General features: G+C 45.7%; 1 protein-coding gene across 4 annotated transcripts in view; it reads left to right on the forward strand.

Moving 5' to 3' along the window:
* CDC7 (cell division cycle 7) overlaps window positions 1-16,154 on the forward strand; it is a 310,273-nt gene extending 294,119 nt beyond the window's left edge. For all 4 annotated transcript variants that reach the window (XM_069641776.1, XM_069641778.1, XM_069641777.1 and 1 more), the window contains 2 exons: window positions 2,496-2,645; window positions 15,714-16,154. In XM_069641776.1, coding sequence (XP_069497877.1) covers window positions 2,496-2,645; window positions 15,714-16,102 — 539 coding nt within the window. In that variant the 3' untranslated portion in view covers window positions 16,103-16,154. The remainder of the gene's footprint in view (window positions 1-2,495; window positions 2,646-15,713) is intronic.
* The last annotated feature ends 4,500 nt before the right edge of the window (window positions 16,155-20,654 follow it).

Raw genomic sequence — 20,654 nt, forward strand, 5'->3', positions numbered from 1 at the left:
CTGATATGTCTTCGTCTTCAAAAGACGGAAAGATACAAATCCTGAGTCCTCTCGGAATTCTATTGACCTCCAAATACATTTTTAAGGTTTTGATTTCCCACCATTTATTTAGTTCTTGCTTACTTAGATTTTCTAAATGTTCGAAGAGATGCTTAAGTGAGTTTTTATTTGGTTGTTTTGAGGCAGAAGAGCTGGTTTGTCCATGTCTTAGAAAAAGTTCATTTGCTTGCGATTCTCTTAGGTTAAATGCTTCTTCCATATTGTTTAGAAATTTGTGGTTAAAGCGTCTGCCAGGAGCCTTCTTTTATACTTTGTAGAGAAAACAATCAATCTTAACAGCCTTTGGTAAAGAGGTGGTTCCTTGGCGACTGCTTATTATCTTAGTTCTGATATGGTACATATAATGGTACATGGGTACATTGTTTACCTCTCCCGGGTTCACTTGGGGGAAGGACTGACCATATTGATTTGACAAAGTTTTCTGGGCGGCAGTAGTCTAAGAGGGTGGCTTCAGGTATTTCTTTTAACCTATTATTTGTTTCCCTTCTTGCCTATACTTAGCCAGACATATTTTGCCTGAGTTGATGCCTATTATTTTTGTGGATGATGTTCTGCATCTGATGACAGATCGGGAAAAAGTAACTCTAAGCGTGAATGGTCGCTTATATCGTCCTGCTTAATAACAAGGAAGGAATGCCAGGAAAAGAGGCCAGGGGAGACAAAGATGTAATCCACGTTGGATGAGGACTGGCCGCGATGCCACGTAGCAGTGGCATCGAAGTCTCCCTCTGATGACATGTTTAGCAGTTTCAACCCCCAAGAATCCAGAAAATCAAGCCAGATTCGTCCCTTCTTGGTAAACCTTTTCGGGCGTAGCTTCTCTACAGCCCTAGCTGTATGGAAAAATACTAATTTAGTAAGTGCTAAGGCGCCTTCAGTGGCCTACCATAGGCATGTTCCCTTGAGAGATATCTGCAAGGCAGCTACCCCACCTGCTTTCTGCAAGCATTATTGGCTGAGTACTTGTTCCAGGGCAGACACTCTATTCGGTCAAGTGATCCTCAAGAATTTTTGATAAATCCTTGTAATGGTTATTTATTTTATTTATTTATTGTGCATTTGTTAGGTGCTTAAACAGTAAGTCAATTCCGTTTCAAAGTGCCAACAGGGAGGGAACATGGGATTGAAAACAATGAATACAGTGGAAGATAAAAGACAAACCTACTATGCCTTGTGAGTATTCAGAACGTGCATGTACAGCGAGAAGAGGGGAAGTGGGGTGGCGTGCTCGTGGGTGAGTAGCAGATCAAGTGCATAGTATGATAAGTGCTATGTGGCTTGGAGCCGCATTGGGTAGAAAGTGCAAGCCTACAGAATTGAGACTTGTGGGTGCCGAATCAAGTGCTGAGAGGTATGCAGAGGCTGGGGCGATAGAGTATGGGAGGCCAGGTCTCAGTGGGATACTTGGGCCCTGGCCACTAATCGCAACGACTATGAGATTAGCAGAGGAGGGACGAAGGGAAGGAGGAGGTGAAGATGATAGTCTTGAGTAGCTTCTGGAATTTGAGAAAGTTCTGCTCAAGACAGAGGAAGGGTGAGGATGTTCCATAAGAGGGAGCAAGCTGAAGAAAGTGGTGGAGCCCTCTGTTTAGCAAAGCGCTTTACACACACAGAGTTGTGCCAGAGGACCGCAGAGGTCAAGAGGGAGAGTATTTGCGCTATTCTGGATTAGCTGAAGCGGTAGTAAAGTGGAAGAAGGTAGATTCAGGAGAAGCCTATTGCAGTAGTCCAACCTAGAGAGTACTAGGGCGTGGGTAACATTAAGCTTCTGGGGAAAAGTGAGAAATGTGGGAATTTCTTTGAGAAGGAAGAGTTGAAAGTGGGACTTCTTGGCAATGTCTCCCGAGTGTGAGGGAGGAAGGAGAGAGAGAGGATTTGAAGATGACTCCAAGGTTTCTGGCTTCAGAAGGAGCAGGCAGATTATGGATTATGCCATCGGCCCGATTATTCGGCTGCTTGGAAATCCCCTGTAAGTATGGCAAAAATGGCATGCAATGTAGGAGAATGTGCAAGTTATTAACAGCATTGACTTCTGTACTCCTAGTCCAAAATCCTTTTTTCTCAATATGCGCCACCTACTGTCCCCACTAATAAATCAAGAAGCGAAGCTCTGGTGAAGAGGTAAGTGGTTTGGGTGGGAAGCATGTTCAGGGGAGCTATCACTCGTGCTATATATGCAGTATCCCTGCATTCCTGTTTTTATGTATTTGCTGCCTTGAATCCTTGTTACCTTTTCAGGTTGTTATTTCAGAAGGATGGAGAAAAGGGCACTCTTAATTATTGTCTATATAGTAGTCATGCTTTAAGCAAATATTATTATGTTTAAGGCTGCGCTGTACTTTTAGAAATTATGATTTCTGATCATGAGGATAGCTTAAAGATATATACATGTGTTGTTCCAAGGTACTTATTGAAAGCTTCACTTTACTTTGCAGCAATTGACGTGTGGTCTGCAGGCATCATCTTCCTTTCTTTGCTCAGTGGACGTTATCCATTTTTCAAAGCCAGTGATGATTTAACGGCCTTAGCACAAATCATGACAATTCTTGGATCTCGAGAGACCATTCGGGCAGCTAAAACATTTGGTATGTTTTCCATCTTGATGAAAAACTATTCACATTTTGTGTATCTTACTATAAATGTAGCAAAACTATCCGTGTTTAATTTCATATTTAAATGTGTTTGAATTCATTTCGATTCAGATTGTATTAAAGAGTTTAATGCAAATATTTTAACAATAGCATTACATTATTTTTTAAGAAGATTTTACATCATTAGGTTAAAATGAACATTTGAACACCTGGAGCCATTACTTAACATGTTCTCACTTCTGTAAATCTGGTGGAAACAAATTGTCATGCAACACCTAAATCCTCATGAAAGCTGAGCCAGGTCGGGCACTGTGGTTACCCTTCGAGTTCTCTGTAGCTTCTGTATACCATAGACCTTGTGATCGGTTGTGGGTGTTTTGTTTCTGTGTGTGTGAGACACAATGAATGAGACAGCCCTGACTGAAACTAACATGAATGCAATGTAGTGTGCTGAAAGGCTGGGTACTTGCCCCAATCCACATTCTTTAAGGGTGTCTGGGTGGAGTGAATGGCCTGATTGCCTGTGAGCCTTATTGGCTTCCTGCCTGCATGAATGCCCTTCTGCATGATTGGCTGACTGAGCCTGGGAACAGATGTGTATATCTGGGGACCTCTCACGTACCAATTTGTTCAGAAGCTGAAGTCGAAGCTGAAGCACGAAGAAGCTGTTCCTTGAAGCCCAGCTGGAGGAGAAGTCTAGTGCTGCAATTTCTCAAGTTATCCAAAAGCTGTCGTGTCTCCCAAGAGCTGATCCAGAGAGGACCTGCAAAGGAGATCTCTTGCCGAGCTACGAAGTACCATTGTGCAAATCTGCTGCTCTTCATGGAAGTATCCTGGAAGCCAGTCCTGTGTGCCTGCCGTCTGGTGAAGGGATCTTCGAAGTCCAGAAGAGGAGTTCCGGACATGTCGAGCCAGAGAAGTCCATTTGTGTCGCCCATGGTCCAGAGTTGCATTTCTTGACTGCTGGAAGCCATTGCAGTCTACTGCCCAGAAGAGGGGGTTACCCTGGCATAGTGCTGCTGGACACCCAGAGCTGCAAAACTTCTATACTGCGTAAGAACATTGCAAGGGACATCCTCACTGACCACTTTTCTCCCGCCAGAGAGAGCCCAGAGTCGCTGGGTGCCGTGGGAGGTCCGCTGATGGGTTTCCCGTCACCAGAAGCTAACAAAGACGTCCCGAGTACCCAGACTTGGTGAGGGTGCAAGGTGCACTCCACTGTCCAGTGGTCTAGTCCAGGTCTCCAGAGGTCCGTGCTGCGGTTTACCTAGGGTACTGGGGACTGAGACGAAGAATACCAACAACCTAGTGAGGAGTGGAAACATCACTACTGTGACGAGGAGGAAGTGTGGAAGAATCAAGATCACCACTACGAAGCACATTGAACGGTTTAGTGGTCGTTAACTTCTTATTGGCCAAGGTGGAGTAGAAATAGAAGAGGGAAACCAGGAAGTATTTTTTGGCTTTCCCTGGAGGGACCATGAGCATGGAGAATGCTCGAGCTGCTGACCAACAGAAAAGGCTACAGAACAGGGGCTTGCTGAGTCTACAGAGGTGCTCCCAAGCAGTCCAACGTGGAAGGACCATCCGGCTAGAAGGAGAAGCAGCGGTGCTGCTGGGCGAAGCCAGGGGACTGCGCGTTCAAGAGGAAACACGCTCATTTTAAGGGACCAAATGCTGCGGAGACGCTGCAGCATGCCGACTGCAGTAACCTGAAACCGAAGCAGAAAGATCCCGAGACCAACCAAAGCCTACCAGGAGAGACCCTAAAGGGAGGGTGCACAATTTCCACTCGCAAATGGTGAATAATTGGACTGGGTCGACCTGGCCCTACAGGGACAAAGTCACCCATACGTTTCGGCGCATTGGAAAATGGCCCAACATTGCCATCTGGTGGAATAAGTTTGAATGCAGCGTTTGCTGGAAACCACTTTTCAAACAAGTATATTTAAAACGAGTTATGCGCACTGGTCTCGCACAATTGCCAGCTACCGTTAGCAGAAAGATTAATACATATTTATTTTTTAAAACATCCCTCGTGTGGTTTAAGTGTGAGTGACGAGTGAAGTCCCCGGTGGAGTCCTATAGTGGTAAGCTGCGTGACAGAAACAACATACAAAACCAGAATATGCAACTGTGGAGACTGGAGTCCTGTCAAAATGGCACACCGAAAGATGGCATAACAAGGGAACACATTATTCTTTATAATTCGTTTTATCTCGCTGTTGACCAAGGAAAAGATAATTGAGTCAAAGAAACAAAGAGTTGAAAAAATAAAAACATGACAAAAGTAAATGTTTCTTTGAAAAAGGATAAGCATTGCACACTTTCCAATTTAGGTAACACCAGCTCAGTTAGCCAACTCTGTATTTCTAGGTCAATTCGGATGTTTACTAATAAAACAATATATCATTCCGCAGGCTTCAGACCAGGGCACAAGTCTGCAGACATATTTTCTTTTACAGATGTCTTGCCTGTACTTGGTTCCCCAGTGAGCAAGTATTCGACTCTTCCGTTTGTGCTGTGGGCATGATACCTCTATGTGAAAGATCCTAGTTGGCTGGTTTGATCACTTTACTGGTTCCTGTAGACAGTTTCAGCTAGCTGGAATGTGGGACAGAGGTGTTAAAGGCAATTCGCTTCAATTGGCACCCTGTTTTTTGGGATACATTTACCCACTCAGCAGAATTCCCATCCATAACCAAGCTGAACTACAGTAGTTAACAGCAAAATGGCTGCGCTGGCTCCTTTGAGCACCATTGCCTTGCATCAAAACTGTGTTTGCAGCTACAAAATGATGGCTGCACTGTCTTGCCAAACACCTATTGGGCAAGATGGAACAGGGAGCATATTGAGGAAGGCTGCCGGTGTGTGTTCTTGTGTGCACCAAAGAAGCAAATTGAAAAGCAGCGCTGCTCTGCTGCTTGCTAACACGTTCCCATTAGAAAGGGAATATTTTACATTGAAAAAGATGCTGCATGAACGCTCTTCATCTATCCAACATCACACTGCTTTTATCAGTGAGGCCCTGCCCATCTATATTCAGATTGTGCTCCAGCAGCAGAGAGCATTATTCCTGAATGACAGGCTGTGTCCGACCAGCTCTGGGAAATCCACAGAAACTTTACTTTCAGCCGCACAGGAAAATGCTTGACTTTGGGCTACAAAATGTCAAAAATCTATGCTTCAAAAGAAACCCTAGCTCTATGGGCATATGTCAATTTCAGTGGACCTGTGTCTTGAACAGATTGCTGTATAAGAGAAACTGACTAGGGCTGAAAAACAATGTTGGGAAGTCAGATGGAAGAGAAAACCTTTTGAAAGGGACATACCAGCAGACTTGACCACGTGCTAAAATGTGCCTTTGGAAATAAGAAAAATAACTATTTTAAAAGTGTAATGTTGAATAAGGTCTTGTCCTTGCCTAGCAATGTAAAGGGGGTTTTGCTGGGAAACATATATGGGATGTTTTATTTCAGCAGGCTTGCTTTTCATTCAGAACAATAAAATAAAGAAATAAATGTCTTGGCTGTACTGGGAAATCAACCCAAACAGTTTTCCTGCCATGGCTCAAGGGACATTTGTAACCGCTCACCTGGCTCCCACGGAGGCTCTGGTCTGGGTTGCTGTGGCCTCTTCAAGCGTGATGCGCAGAATTCGGACCACGATTGAACAGGACCCCAAAATCTTGCTTGTCTGGCCCGTAGGAATTTCCTTCTGCAGATGAGAAAGGGGATTAACTGTCTGTTGAATAGTGTGCTTGCTCCCCCTTCGTTCTTCTCTGATTCCTCCAAAACCCCCGGTTTAAGCTCACCTTATGGTTTGGAAGGATGAACTCTCCATCCTGCTTCTGGTGCAGGGGCGCGCGTTCGTCCAGTTACTTCACTGGTTTTCAGAATGGCGCTGGCACATCCACTTGACTTTTCTGAGCGATACGCCGTAAGTATGAAGATGCAAAAGTTCAAGTGTGAGCCTCTGTTTATGTTGTCTTTTCTGTCCTTTATTTCAGGTGCAGAACAAAGGCGATGCGTTGAGGGGTTAAATTGCCGGTGGTAAAATCAGATTAGTTAGTGATGAGGGCGACCCCTCTAAATGTCTTTATAATTCCCCAGTAATGTCTTTTGTCCTTTCCCCATAGGGGCCGGGGTGCGGTACCTGCCAAAGATGCGGCGCCGACCCGAGATGTGGAATGGTTCACCAAGAAAAGCCGGTAAGTAAAATGGCTGAAAATTCGGGTTTCCTCTTGTGTTTCCTTGCTCACCTTTTGTCTCTTCTTCTCTCCCCTAGGTGCAGAGATGTGGCGACCGGTGCTGAGAGCCGCGATGGAGCCGGGCGGCGTCTCGGGAACCGGTGAGTGAAGCGCGGCGCTGCAGCGAGCAACGCTGTGCTTTTAAATGGAAGTCTTCCTTCAGGAATACTGGCGTGAAGATTCCGGATGCAGGCAAGAAGGTTGAATAAGTTCTTGGTTTTCACCTTTCTCTTCTCTTATTCCCTTACAGGTGTTCCAGGTTCGAGGCGGGCGTGGCTGGAGTCCAGGTGCAGCAGCAGACACGGTGAGCGTTCAGCTGCTGGGATGCAGAACAACGCGAAGCACGTGTGGCTGTCCAGGCGTGGCTTAAATAGCTTTGGAAGAAGTTCCAGGTGAGTATTCTTCCACAGCCCCACCCAAGTAACAAAATAGTTCCTTCAGAAAAATAGTCCCTCCTAAGCCTCATTTGGCTTGGTTCTTCATGCAGCATGGTCTGCATCAGGTGAGTGTGCAGCATGGTCTGCTTCAGGTAAGTGCACCAAACACTTCCCCTTATGAGCCTGGCGCCTATGGCGCCAGGACTGATGCGCGCCAGGACAGAGTCCAAAGAACCCCTATAAAGGGCTGCTGGGCTTTTACCCGAGGGCGTGATGCCTGCTCCCCGGGGTGCTGGGCCTGGCCTGGTGCTCCGGGGGTAGGCATCATGACACATTTGGGTGTTGACAACAGGAGTGGCCTAACCCCAAGAGAAGCCACAATGGATTTCTGGGACGCCTACGTGTGACTTTTGGAAAATCTCCTCCCTTCAACTTCTACTGGGGAGCTTCAAAGCCAACTTATTTGGTAGACAATGCTAGCCATCTGGCTCCAATGGCTATTTTATTAATACATTTCAAGACTTTTTATCTCTGAAATTGGACAACGCAGTAATGCGAAAGTTTCATAATCTAGTTGCATTTTTTGTGGCTTTAATTTAAGACGTGGTAGCCTTCACTGGCATATTGGGGACAGAAATGGCGGATAATGGGATGTTCTGAGGAAAGTGTATATGATGCCAGTTTGAAATGCAATACTCACATGCCTTATGATAATATATACACACGTATAAAGTTATAGAATTTTAGGTAAAATCATTTCATTGAAAATGACAAAATTATTAGACGGACGAAACAAAGTCCTACAAATGTGAGGATTGGACTGCCATGCTCTGTGTGAAATATGTAATCTGTTAACGTAATTTGCGAAAGTGCCACAACTGTACAAAAGTGTGATTTATATTAAGATAGATTTTTGGCAAAAAGGACTGTGGGATGGCTTTGCATCTCATAAAATACATACCCATAAACTGAGTCCCCTCCTGGAGGAGGCGACCAATTTAGGCTGACCTATCCGGTTCTTGGGGGTAGGTCTAGCTTAGTTCTGCCCAACAATATACCCAGTGATGTCACCCGCTTTATATAAGGGGTGGGAGCGGAGCTGTGAGACGAGGTTGTGAGTAGTCTGCTGATCACACCCAGAGTCTTTCTCCAGTGCCTATCGATCGGGAGGTACCCATATATTTGCCTTCACACCGCAGAGCTGTGAGGCAAGGTATGAGTAGTCTGCTGCAGTCCGCGGCAGACATGAAGATGTGGAGCGGATAAGCTATTGGAATCTGCTTTGAAGACCCTGTGACCACAGAAAAACAAAGCTGACTCCGTAAAAGCGGATCGGAAGACGGCGAGGAATGATTCCACAGACCTTGACGTTGACTGATTCGAGCCAGCGCCATCTAAGAAGCAGCAAGAACCGTACCTGTTGCAATGACGGTGGATCAGCCGAATGTACCAGACAGCAAAGAGGAAGTGCCCAAGGAGCCCCGGGAAGCTCGGAGCCCACTCCGAGCCATCAGTATCCCGCTTACCGCCGAAGCGAGAGAGGTTCCGGCAGAGGCGGTCAAAGGGTGGACCCTGCAGGGCTCTACACGGGACCGCTGTGGTGACGAGTGGGGAGATGGCGGCTCTCCTCCAACACTTGCTCCTTTGGGCGGAGCTGCAAGCGCATCTAGGCATACTGTCAAATACGGATTGACAGCGGAGCCAGCCGGTGTTGTAAAAGCCAGCAGAACGGAGCGCCCCACTGAACCGGAGCTTGAGCCGGCGCCAGAGAGGGGCACCGCAGAACACTCAGCGACACCTTTGGTACCTCCAAAACTGAATACGCTGACCATGCACAAACAAACAAGCATAATTGCCATGGTCCACCCGAAACCCAAAGCGCACCTGCAAATCCCAAGCACAACGATTCCAAACCATACCCTCAAAGACAGACGCTTGGAGCCAAACCCAAGTCCCTCCAAAGCCAGTGAGGATGGGGCAGACAGTGACTCAGAAGGATGAAATGAGGAAGAAAACCCTGAGTCAAATGAGGATGCAGACTCTAAGAGCAAAATCACAGAAAAATGAGACCAAAAATAAACAACCACTGAAAAACAAGCTAATCACGCAAACCATGCAACCATAAAAACCAATAGAGACATGAGACCAACGACTCAAAGGCAAACAAGAGGAAATCCATAACTGGCAAGCATCAAAAAATACACAAAAGGAGTGTAGCTGCTTCTAAATTTCTACCAAATCTACTGTTGTCATGCCCACTAAAATCATTTTTCACCAAATACGGAAACTAGACACAGAGTTATTGGATGCGGAGATCCTGGAGGCCATACAAGACACACCCCCAAAAAACAAACAGCACAAAATTGATGTGACAATCGGGCTCTCTCCAAAAAGATCTATAAGAGAAAAAAGTGCCCCTGCTACATCGGCAGAAAAAAGATCAAGCCTAAATCAAACGCCGATCGTGGCAAAATCTACAGATACTCGGATCATTATACAGCTGGACCTGGAGACACCGTCCGAACAGACAGAAGGCTGAGACAACGCGCAGCAGCATCTGGAAAGGCCCCCACAAGCGGGAGGCTTTACAAATTTGCCAGAGCAGGCAAATATGCACTCAAAAAAACAACCAAGTCACTTCTCAACAGAGCTAACTCCACCAACAACCCAGGTGGACGCTGCAAAGGAGCAGCGGGCAGGGGAGCGCCGCTATGCCTGGACAAAAGCTCATTTGAACACGGGAGAAATTGCAAACACCGGTAAAAAAAGGGCGAGCTGGACCCCCAGAACCAAGAAGCTCGAAGAGGTAAGACCCCGCCACTAGCCGAGATACCGGAGCCTGAACATGAAGTCAACATTTCAGCTGACATTGCGACGTTTGATTCTCCTCGGGCCCCGAGAAGGATGACAAATACCCATTCCTCACCAAAGAACAGGCGACTCAGCAAAATTTCTGTGGCAACCCAAAAAGAATAATCGAACAAAAAAACAGACATGCTAACGATTATGTCGGCAATTACCATAGCCCTCGCACCGTTCTGCAAACTCTACGGGTCAATCAAGGATTGTGTGTAAGATGACACCTCTGTTCTTACCAACATGAACACTAAACTGACCTACATAGAAGGCTACATAACGGCAAAACAACGCAAGACCGTGGAAAAAATAATGCTGAAGTGTCCGGCTATGGATTTGTTAATGTCCCGGCTGAACCATCGAAAGCTAAGGGAAAGACAGGAGAGAACCCACCAACGGAAATTACCCCGCTGCCAGAAAAGGTAGAGATACATGCACTGCAAAAAAACAACCGATCGCACTGAAGCTAGCAACCCAAGGGGCGGTGGCGGAAAAAAAAAAATCACAGTAAAAATGACCAAGAAGCAAAGGCGGTAGGGCAGAAAAACACACCACAAGAAGCAGACGCCCTGGAAGGCACACAGTCATATCTTAAGGTGGTAGACCTTACAAGATTCCCTCGATCAGCAGACAAATTCATGGCAAACTCAGATTTGATGAATTTGTCCCAACACTGGGAAAGCGACCTTAGAGCAACCAAAAAGGTAGTCCCCACTATGGAGGAGGAAAGGAAAACCCCAATTCTTGAATCTACCCACCGTCCGCAATTGGCCCAAAGGAAAAATACCAGTGGAACAGTAATAAACATCATCATCTTTCCAGACCCTCAAGACCTAAACATCCTGAGACACCAAAGCAATAAAGGGCATACTAGTGAGCATCCAGACAAGGAACACACGCAAAAGTACGAGCGTCAACCAACAAGAGAAGTCTGCAATTCACCTAAGAAAGCAGATTCTCTGCAAATTAAAAGTGATAGAACAAAAGGAGACGAAGGAGACGTATGTATATTTAAACTAGAATGATCAAAAAACAACGAAGGCTACATGATCTTAAACAGAAAAACAGTCGTAAAAATAACGAGTAAAACGGTCACCCTGAGGAAAATGAAAACTGAAGACCTAACACTCGTCGAACCATACCACAGAGGGAACACTGCAAACACCTACTTAACGTCAAGACCAAGCCATCCAAGAAATGAGCACAGCAGCTTATAGAGAAATTGAGCATCTGGGCTTTACACTGATAGAGATGAAAGACTCAAGGACAACAGAAGACAAACCCCCAATAACGAAAGAAGTGGAATACCGCAAGCATCGGTACACATCAAGAACAGAGGAGCACTAATGGAATCAGCGAAGAGGAAAGTGGCAAGGATCCAACGCAAACTATACTGCCATCTTTAATATGGATCAACAGGATCGACCTTAAAGGCACCCTAGGACAAAATTTGAAGATGAAAAGCATCAGGCCTACGAAGAGCTGAACAGATACGATAGACAACGCTCCCGAACAACAAGTACCAAATCGGATGATAAAAAAAGCCAATCCTTATTTATATATCCTCCAAAGAGGCAAACACAAAGAACTGGCAAATCCTGTGTAGATAACACAAGCAGGGTGAGGGAGGTGAAATCACCAAAAGGTCCGTGGACATGGCTGAAATCAGCCTTCAACCCGAATATCGGTAAATGGCAACGACTGCTGTCCCCAGCATCCTCGCCCAAAGGACCCAGAAAATCCTTGGAACCAGCCCTCACCGAAACGTACACCTTGGGATCATGGAACACGAGAGCACATGCCCATTTAACAAAGATAGGAGATGTCGATTTGGGCCAGTACGACATCCTATGTCTACAGGAGACCTGGCTGGCAGTCAAGCCCTCACTAGATGGCTTTACGGTGGAAATATCCCCAGCCACAAAAGGCTTATTAGGTCGCCTGTCATCTGTGTTTTTGACTGCAATTCGAATAGGTTCGTAATTCACCATAACGGAAACACTGAAGAAAACATACGGAATGTTGGTTATTCTCATAAACTGGATCCACAAACAATCAGGCTCAGATCCAGAGCATCCTACACAGCTAGTGATTTTATAAGTATGTACTGGAACCCCCAACGTACAAATACGAAAGCATTTTGCACTACAATGGGGGAAACAATAGACAAGATATATGCGGACTACGAAAAGATCGATATCATCGTGTGTGGAGATCTAAACGCAAACTGTAAGGAACCCGATCTCACAAGGACAAACGGAAGAAAGTGGAAAAGCTTGGACAAAGCTAACAAATTCAAAAAATCTGTACAACATTGCATTGTTTTTCCCACAGAAAAACACAATCCCGACCTGGGAAACGACTAAACTCAAAAGCTAGACTCGATTACGTCTTTGTGAGCCAAGGGCTTCCTGCAATCATATCCACTTTCCAGGTACAAAAAACCATTGCTGTAATGGTTGATGAAGACTCTCTATGAAACAGATTTGATATCGGGAGAGAACACAAGATGGTCTATAACAATGGTCAAACTAATAGACCTAGCGTTAAAAATGATTATTCCGACATCCTCTGATGAATAATCTCCCGTTCAAAAACTAATCTCACAAACAAACTGGGAATTGACTCGTTTTTAACACGAATACTTGACCTATAAAGATTCTTGTAAAAATAAATTTCTTTTTGATTAAACTCAAGTAATTAAAAATATAAATAAAATAAGAGGTGGGCGCTCACAGGGACAGGACTCTCGCTCCTGAATTTCCAGTGCCTGTATATCCAGACATTCCAGATCCACCTTTGCAAGATTCCAGACTCTACTGCCAGGCCAAAGCATAGCTGATCCTATCCCAGCAAGGCCATTGATCTAGAAACCCCACTAAAAATCCCAATAACAAAGTGGGAAAACGCCATCCAGTGACCAGACTTGCCCAGCTGTTTGCTGTAAGGGGCGCCTGCCGTGCTGCCTGCCGTGTTGTGACCAAAGTCTTTGAGTCCGAACCCGGATGGCTATCTCAAATCCCAAACTCAAGTGCGGATTGTGAGTATTTCCCCATCCCATAGCAACACATAGCCTATGCCATCTTGACCCTTTGTCTTTGTCCTACTCTCTAAGTAATCCTATTCATACCCTGGTAACTTGTGTAAAACCGTTAGAATTCTCTGTGCATCCTGTCCTTGATGTTCTAGTGTTAGCGCCACCCTTTTATTCACCCCATCTTGTAACTCCTTAGCAATATTTTGAATAATTTAATTAATTTCCACATAAAGAGACACGCAGCGTGAAGGGGGTTAATGCGGCCGCTTAACCTGTTTCATGGGCAGATACCTCCATCAGACTTGACTAAACCTCTTACACCTTTCAAATTTGCGCTAGTCTCTATCCAGGAATTGGAAGCCATCATTGCCTCGCTTAAGCCGTCTAGATACTAGGGTGATATCTGCACAGCAACTTTAATCAAAGAAGCTGCCAGTGACCGCGCCCTCTTCATCTCTACACTGGTCAATTCCTTCTTCAAAACCTGTACTGTCCCCACCAACCTCAAGGATGCCTGGGTCGTCCCGCTTTTAAAGAAACCTACTCTTGACCCTAATATCCCTAACAATTACAGACTGATAACAGTCACTTTCCTGTTAAACAATCATTGACAAGGTGGCCTACCTCCAGATACAGTCCTTCCTAGAGAACAACAATCTTCTGGGACTGCAGCAATCTGGCTTCAGACCCAAACATGGCACAGAAACGGCCCTGATCGATCTGAAAAACCAAATTGATGAACTAAAGGGCAAATGGAAACTGGCCTTACTTCTGTTACTAGACCTTTCGGCCACCTTCGATTTTTGTGGACCACAAAGTGCTCTGTAATCACATGTTGACAGTGGCCCATTTTTCCCTGGAAGCTACGGCCCGGCTTCAATCCTTTCTGGATAATCGGTCAATGAGTCTTCTCGCCCTCTGCAGCAGCGGACCCTGTTCCTATAACCTGTGGCGTACTGCATGGCTTGTGTGTATCTCCCACAATGTACAACATTTTCTCCAAGCCTCTGTTTGATGACTTTGACAATCTGGGTGTCACATACACTAATTATGCTGCTGACACCCAGATTCTCATACCTTTATCTGGCGATTATGACACTGACTTGGCCTTGGTGAATAAAATCTATCTCATCATTCAGACATGGATGGCCCTTCACGGCCTGTGTCTGAATGATGAAAAGACAGAATTCCTGGTCATGGGAACACCTGTTAAAATCAACAAACTTAGTGAGCAATTCCAGTCTTTCAACATTGATGGGAACGATATTAAAGTATCAATGGAGGTAAAAACGCGGGGCTTTTTCTTAGACTCAACCCTGAATCTACACATGCAAGTCAACGCCACAACATTAGCATATACCTGTAAGCTAATCCAGGCTTGTGAACCCTTCTTATCTACAGCCAGTTGTAATACCCTAGCGAGAGCATTAATTCTCTCGAAACTAGACTACTGTAATGCACTTTTTCTTGCCTCAAGTCAATATATCATCAATTAACTTTAAATCTTACAGAACAATGCTCTTAGAACTGCGCTAAGCATTCCTAGAAGACAACACATTTCGGAGGCCAGACATAACAGTAACTGGTTCTCAGTTAAGGATAGAATTCAGTTCAAAGCCGTCTCCCTCACCCAGAAATGCTTAACTAACTTGACACCCAAATACCTCTCAGATAAATTTGTTAAAAAAACCTCAACTCGCCCTACCAGGACCATACACTCCTGCTCTCTAAGTCCCCAGATACAAGCTCAAGAAATGAGGGGGAAGTAGCTTTTCTGTTATGGCTGCCCAGTTATGGAATTCCATGCCCACTACCTTAAGAGCTGACCAGCCCTTCCTCAGTTTTGGAAGAAAAACAAAAAGTTGTCTCTGCTCAAGACCTAGAACAGGCAGTAAGTAGTTTCCCCTGTCACTGGTTGGAATATCATGATTATGTACATCTTTGTAATTTGGTTTTTTTGTATTTTCCTGATGTATCAGTGTTAAAATCATTGGGCAATAATGTATATAATGTACTGTAATTGATCTACGCTGTGCCTGTACTTACATGCCTGATAGATTGTAACTTGTAAGTTACTCTTGCAAATGGATTTTTTGTATATTCCTGTTATACATCAAGTCTTAATTATTGTAAATAATGTGTAATGTATTGCATCCCCATACTTTGTATCTGTTCCTACATTATCTGTAGGTTGTAACTTGTAAGTAACTTGTAATGCGGCCAGATACCGTAGGGTGAGGAGGGCTATACAAATAAATAAACAAACATAGTGCAGAGGCGCTATGCCCTGCTTCCTTTCTGTTTCTTCCACACGTTCTAAACTATTGCACATTTTAACAGTGATTTGATCCACAAATTTACACAGGCTTTTGTAACTTTTAAGATGGTTTTCTGAATGTAATGGGAGTAATACGCGAATCCTATTATATACTATGTACTATACTATTGGACCAGTCGATTGAATATGATTAAATAATACATGCATAGAGTTTTTGGATGTACTTACAGAGAATGGCTTCATTTAGGTTCTTCTTCCGTTTCAGGCAAATCAGTTCTATGTAGCAAGGAGGCCCCGGCCCAGAATTTAAGAACACTTTGCGAAAATTTAAGAGGGACGAACCTGAGTGGTAGAAAATCAGATCCAATGCACCGACCGCTGAATAGTTGCGGACCAGATTTGCAGACAGACAACCCTAAAAAGGAAACATTTGTTTCCCCGCAGTCGCATGAAGAACAAGACCAAAAGATGTTGCCTCCTAAAAACACAGTCACTGGTGATTTCAAACGTATGAGAATAGACATGAAAGGTTGGGACCTGGTACCTGATGAGGCCTATCATCTGCTTGGCAGACTCTTGGATCTAAACCCAGCTACGAGAATAACTGCAGATGAAGCCTTGGTGCATCCCTTTTTTAGAGCTCTAAGTTCATGAAATATTGAATTGAATAAAAAATGTATATTAAAATTGGACATTTTACATATGATACAGCGTGTAGTGTATGTCAAATACATCAGATACATATTTATGTGCTTGCAATGAATTTCGATTATGTAAATAGTTTGTTGAGGATTTCCTTTTATTTTCTTGATTTATTCAGTGGGTTTAAAGGTATTAACATGAATGCTTTGGAATTAAACAAGAGCCCATGTACTTGCGAACTGTAATGCATGACGGGAATCAAATTATCATTGCAAACTTTATTCTTGTATTGAAGATTCTTATCTGTTGTGTACTTTTTAGGGAGTAAGCGTAGCCATTGGTTTGCTATCCTCGTCAAATATATGGATAACTACCTCGCTCTAATCGCGGTAAATATGTGCGCCAGAATTTACTGATTAAATATCGGAGCCTTTCCCACTGAACTATCTTGCGCTCTGCTTATAAATCACTTAGACTCTACTAAAACAGTTCTCTCTATTCTTGTGCTCGGCTGGCTGGACTTCTGCATGCACCTACCTCTAGATCTGCCATTCTACTCTTGCCCACCTCAGCATCCTCAACTTTGTGACAAACGCCCCTTTCAACCTTCCAAGATCCTTCTAATTCACATATAACCCCTGTTATCATGCTGGGAGTCTTACTATGAAGAATCAATCTTTATATTCTTGCTACTAGTCTATAAATCATTCTAGGGTCTTGCCTGCCACTACCTTGCTGACTATATCTCACTGTACTGGCCCTCTGAATGTTTGCTCCTCATCTCTGGAAAACCTGATTGCGCTGACTCCCCTTTGCCACCTTCCGCTTTCGATTATTTTTCCCATTCTATTGCAAGATCCTTCCCCAGCCATCCAAGCAGTGTCTCAAACACCCCCTGCTGGTGATCGAAATGGACACCCAAACCCTTCAACCCTTATATCCAAATGATCTGCCCTACCCATTTCCCCTGCATTCTGCTCTATGGATCATTTTGTAGCTTGTAATGTGTAAATACTTGTATAAAGCTTACAATGTTAAAAAGATATTCTGTCCTTCAGTCGCTGTCCCCACTCTTACTTCACCATCTGGAATATGTTGCTCAGTGAAGCAATGCTCTTATGTCAACGCACCTTCTGCCTCTGCTCTGTTATTGTGTATTACTACAAACTTATGTTTGAAATGACACCTTGTTATTCAACACAAATACAACACTAAGCTTGACAAACTCCATATAACGAGCAAGGGGACTGTATACTTGATTAAAGCTATGAAAGGCAGAGTGGGGGGGTATGGCCACATGGGCTGTAGAATCTGTCACTCTTCACCTATTTGATGCTAATCTGGAGTGCACACCTAAGGACATAGATGTGCTACAAAGAAAATGGAATGCAAAGTTTGGCAGTATGTTGGTATACACCCACTGGTGCAGTCTCCTTTGCAAGGAGTATCCTGCTATCCGAGCTGATTGAGTTCTGCACAGAATAATGGCTGGTCTATAGTTTCTTCCTGAATGCATGTGACCATCATCTACCGCTTGTGTGTTGGTTTCAAGTACTGCCTGGGTGCCTAGCCCAGAGTAGACAGTCTTCCTGAAGAGTAATGGAGGCATCTGTGAGGCTGGCATAGAGCAGCAGCTTCTGCAAGTGACAAAGAGACCACCTTGTGGGTTGTCCTGCTGGGATACCACAAAGGGAGGTACAGCGTGCAGCAGGTGTACCACCATTAAGCAGGCGCATAAGAACAGTTGAGGCAGAATGTAATGAGCGTAATACCCTTAAACCTCCTGATATATGATATGATATGGCATTTGTAACGCGCCTATACACAAGTGTTTCAAGGCGCGACGAGGCAGGGAGGGGGGAACAAGGGGCGACAGACAAACGATCCTACTAGGCCAGGTGTCATTCAGATCGCGCAAGTGCATGGGTAGGGGGGGACGGGAAAAGTGCAAGGGGGAAAGGGAGAGGGGAAAGTGCAGTACAAAGTGATTAGTAAAATACAAGATAAATAATAATAAGGGCCAGCTGGTGGCAAGTGCGGGACAAGTGCAGACAAGTGCTGGGAAGGGGGGCTGTAAGGATACAGAGACAGTCCCGCAGTGCAGGGGTTGCCAGGGAGGCAGTGAAGGGGAGAGTGGCTGGGCCAAGGGCCGAGATTGGTGAGTGGCCCAGTTGCTGATTCAGTACAGTTTCAGTGATTTAGCAGGGGAGAGGGGGAGAGAAAGCAGAAGCAAAGAGGAAGGTTTTGAGGCGCTTCCAAAACCGGAGATGGTTCTCCTCAAGTTTCAGGGAGGCAGGAAGGCTGTTCCAGAGGGAGGCCCCTGCTGCAGAGAGAGATCTCCCCCCAACTCGTTGCTTGGAGAAGCGGCTGACCCTGAGGGAGTTGGAGGCGGATGAGCGAAGAGCTCGAGAAGGAAGATATTTAGGAAGAGAGAGTTGAAGGTATTTTGGCCCAAGGCCCCAGAAGGCCTTGTGGACAATGCAGAGGGTTTTGAACTTAATCCTCGCAGCCACAGGGAGCCAGTGTAGCGATTTCAGTCCTGGAGAGATACGGTCCCTGGGCTTGAGACCAAGGACAAGTCTCACAGTCCTGTTCTGGATGAGTTGCAGCGGGTGGAGAGTAGAGGCAAGCAGATTTAGATAGAGGCTGTTACAGTAGTCCAGCTTCGAGAGAACCAGGGCTCTGGAGACAGTGAGCTTCTGGGAGAAGGAGAGGAAAGGAAGGATACCTCTGAGGAGGTGCAGCTGGTAGTGTGACTTCTTAGAAACGTCAGAAATTTGAGGAGAGAAGGAGAGTGTGGAGTCAAAGATGACCCCGAGGTTTTTTGTCTTGCAGGTAGGAGCAGCAAGAGGGCCAAGAGAGGCCGGCCAGAGAGCTGCAGGGAAGGAGGGAGTGGGTGTGCCGATGAGTAGAATCTCAGTCTTACTGGCATTAAGGCAGAGGTTGTTGGCGGCACACCATTCCTGGATAGCAGAAAGACAATCAGAGATGAGGGAAGGAGAAGAGGAGGCCGAGGGTAGCCTGAAAATGAGCTGGGTATCATAAAGTTGGGGCAGAGAGCAGCGAATCGGTGGGCAAGAAGTGCCAGATACTGGTTGAACAGCCAGGGAGAGAGGTTAGAACCCTGGGGGACACCACAGGTAGAGAAAAAGATGTCAGAGAGGAAAGACCCCAGTTGGACCTGGGAGGGTCGATTTGAGAGGAAAGAGGTCAGCCAAGCCAGAGCCTGTCCAGAGATACCCAGGTTATCACGGAGACGGTTGTGCTGGATGGTATGGTTGACAGTATCAAAGGCAGAAGAGAGATCAAGCAAGATGAGAACACATGGAATGTTCTCATCAGTCAAGGTTCGAGAGTAGATCCTCACGGATGTTCAGGAGAGCAGTTTCCGTGCTTCTGGTGGCTCTGAAGCCAGACTGATGGTCATGAAGGCTACCAACAGATTCAGCATGGAGATTAAGCTGGGAGATGGCCAGTTTCTCCAGGAGCTTGCCCAGGAAGGGAGTGATAGAGATTGGGCGATAGTTAGCTGGGCAGGAAGGGTTGTAAGAGGGTTTCTTAAGAAGGGGGTGCATAAGGGAGTGCTTGAGAGGGGATGGGAAGACTCCAGAGGCGAAGGAGTGGTTGCAGAAGTCAGCAAGGGCAGGAGCCAAGGAGTCGATGTGGTCCTTGATAGTTTTGGAGGAACAGGGGTGGACATGTTTTGACGAGACTTTCATAGATCGGACTTGTCTCGAAACCTCGTCCGCAGAAAAAAGGGGAAAGGCAGAGAAGGAGAGAGGAGGGGTGGCTGCAGAGGGGCCAGAGGACTGGCAGGGAGTAGAGGGGGGGAGGTGATAGGAGGAGAGTGAGGACAGGATGTCCTGAGTTTTTGAAATGAAGTGGAAGGCCAGTGCCCTAAAGAGGGCCTGGGAGGGGATAGGAGAGTTAGATACTGCAGCAGGATTGGCCAGCTCCTTGCAGATTTTAAAGAGTTCGGCTGAATTGTTAGATGCCGCAGTGATGCGGGCTTGGATAAGGGCTCTCTTCTTGGTGAGAACGGAGAGCCGGTATTGCCTTTGGAGCAGGCGACAGGCCAGTTTGTCAGAGGATGAACATGAAGCACGCCATTTCCTCTCTGCCACCCTGCACTTGCGTTTAAGGGTGACGAGATCAGAGTCATACCAGGAGTTGCATTTGGCTTTGGGCTTCAGGCGGATTCTCATGACAGGGGCAAGGATATCAAGAGTATCAGATATAGCAGAGTGGTGAGAGGAGAGGGCTGTGTCAGGATGGGAGTCAGCCGAGGGGGGAACAGGGGGTGAGAAGGTGGCAGCAAAAGCCTCAACTGACACACGCTTCATGGGTCGGATGACCGAGAAGGAAGGTGGCAGTGATCAGGGTGGCTTTGCCAGTGGGGTAGGGAGGGTGAGGTGGGAAGAAAGGAGAAAGTGATCACACCAGGAGAGAGGAGTGGAGAGAGGGACAGAGCGGGGAAGGTCAGAAGAGATCAGGGCATCTAGAGTGTGCCCTGCAGAATGGGTCGGCCCAGACGGGAGAATAGAGAGTGAGAGAGAGTCGCAGA

Source organism: Ambystoma mexicanum, chromosome 1q (assembly GCF_040938575.1).
Source record: "Ambystoma mexicanum isolate Mex_15411 chromosome 1q, UKY_AmexF1_1, whole genome shotgun sequence".
Lineage (NCBI taxonomy): Eukaryota > Metazoa > Chordata > Amphibia > Caudata > Ambystomatidae > Ambystoma > Ambystoma mexicanum.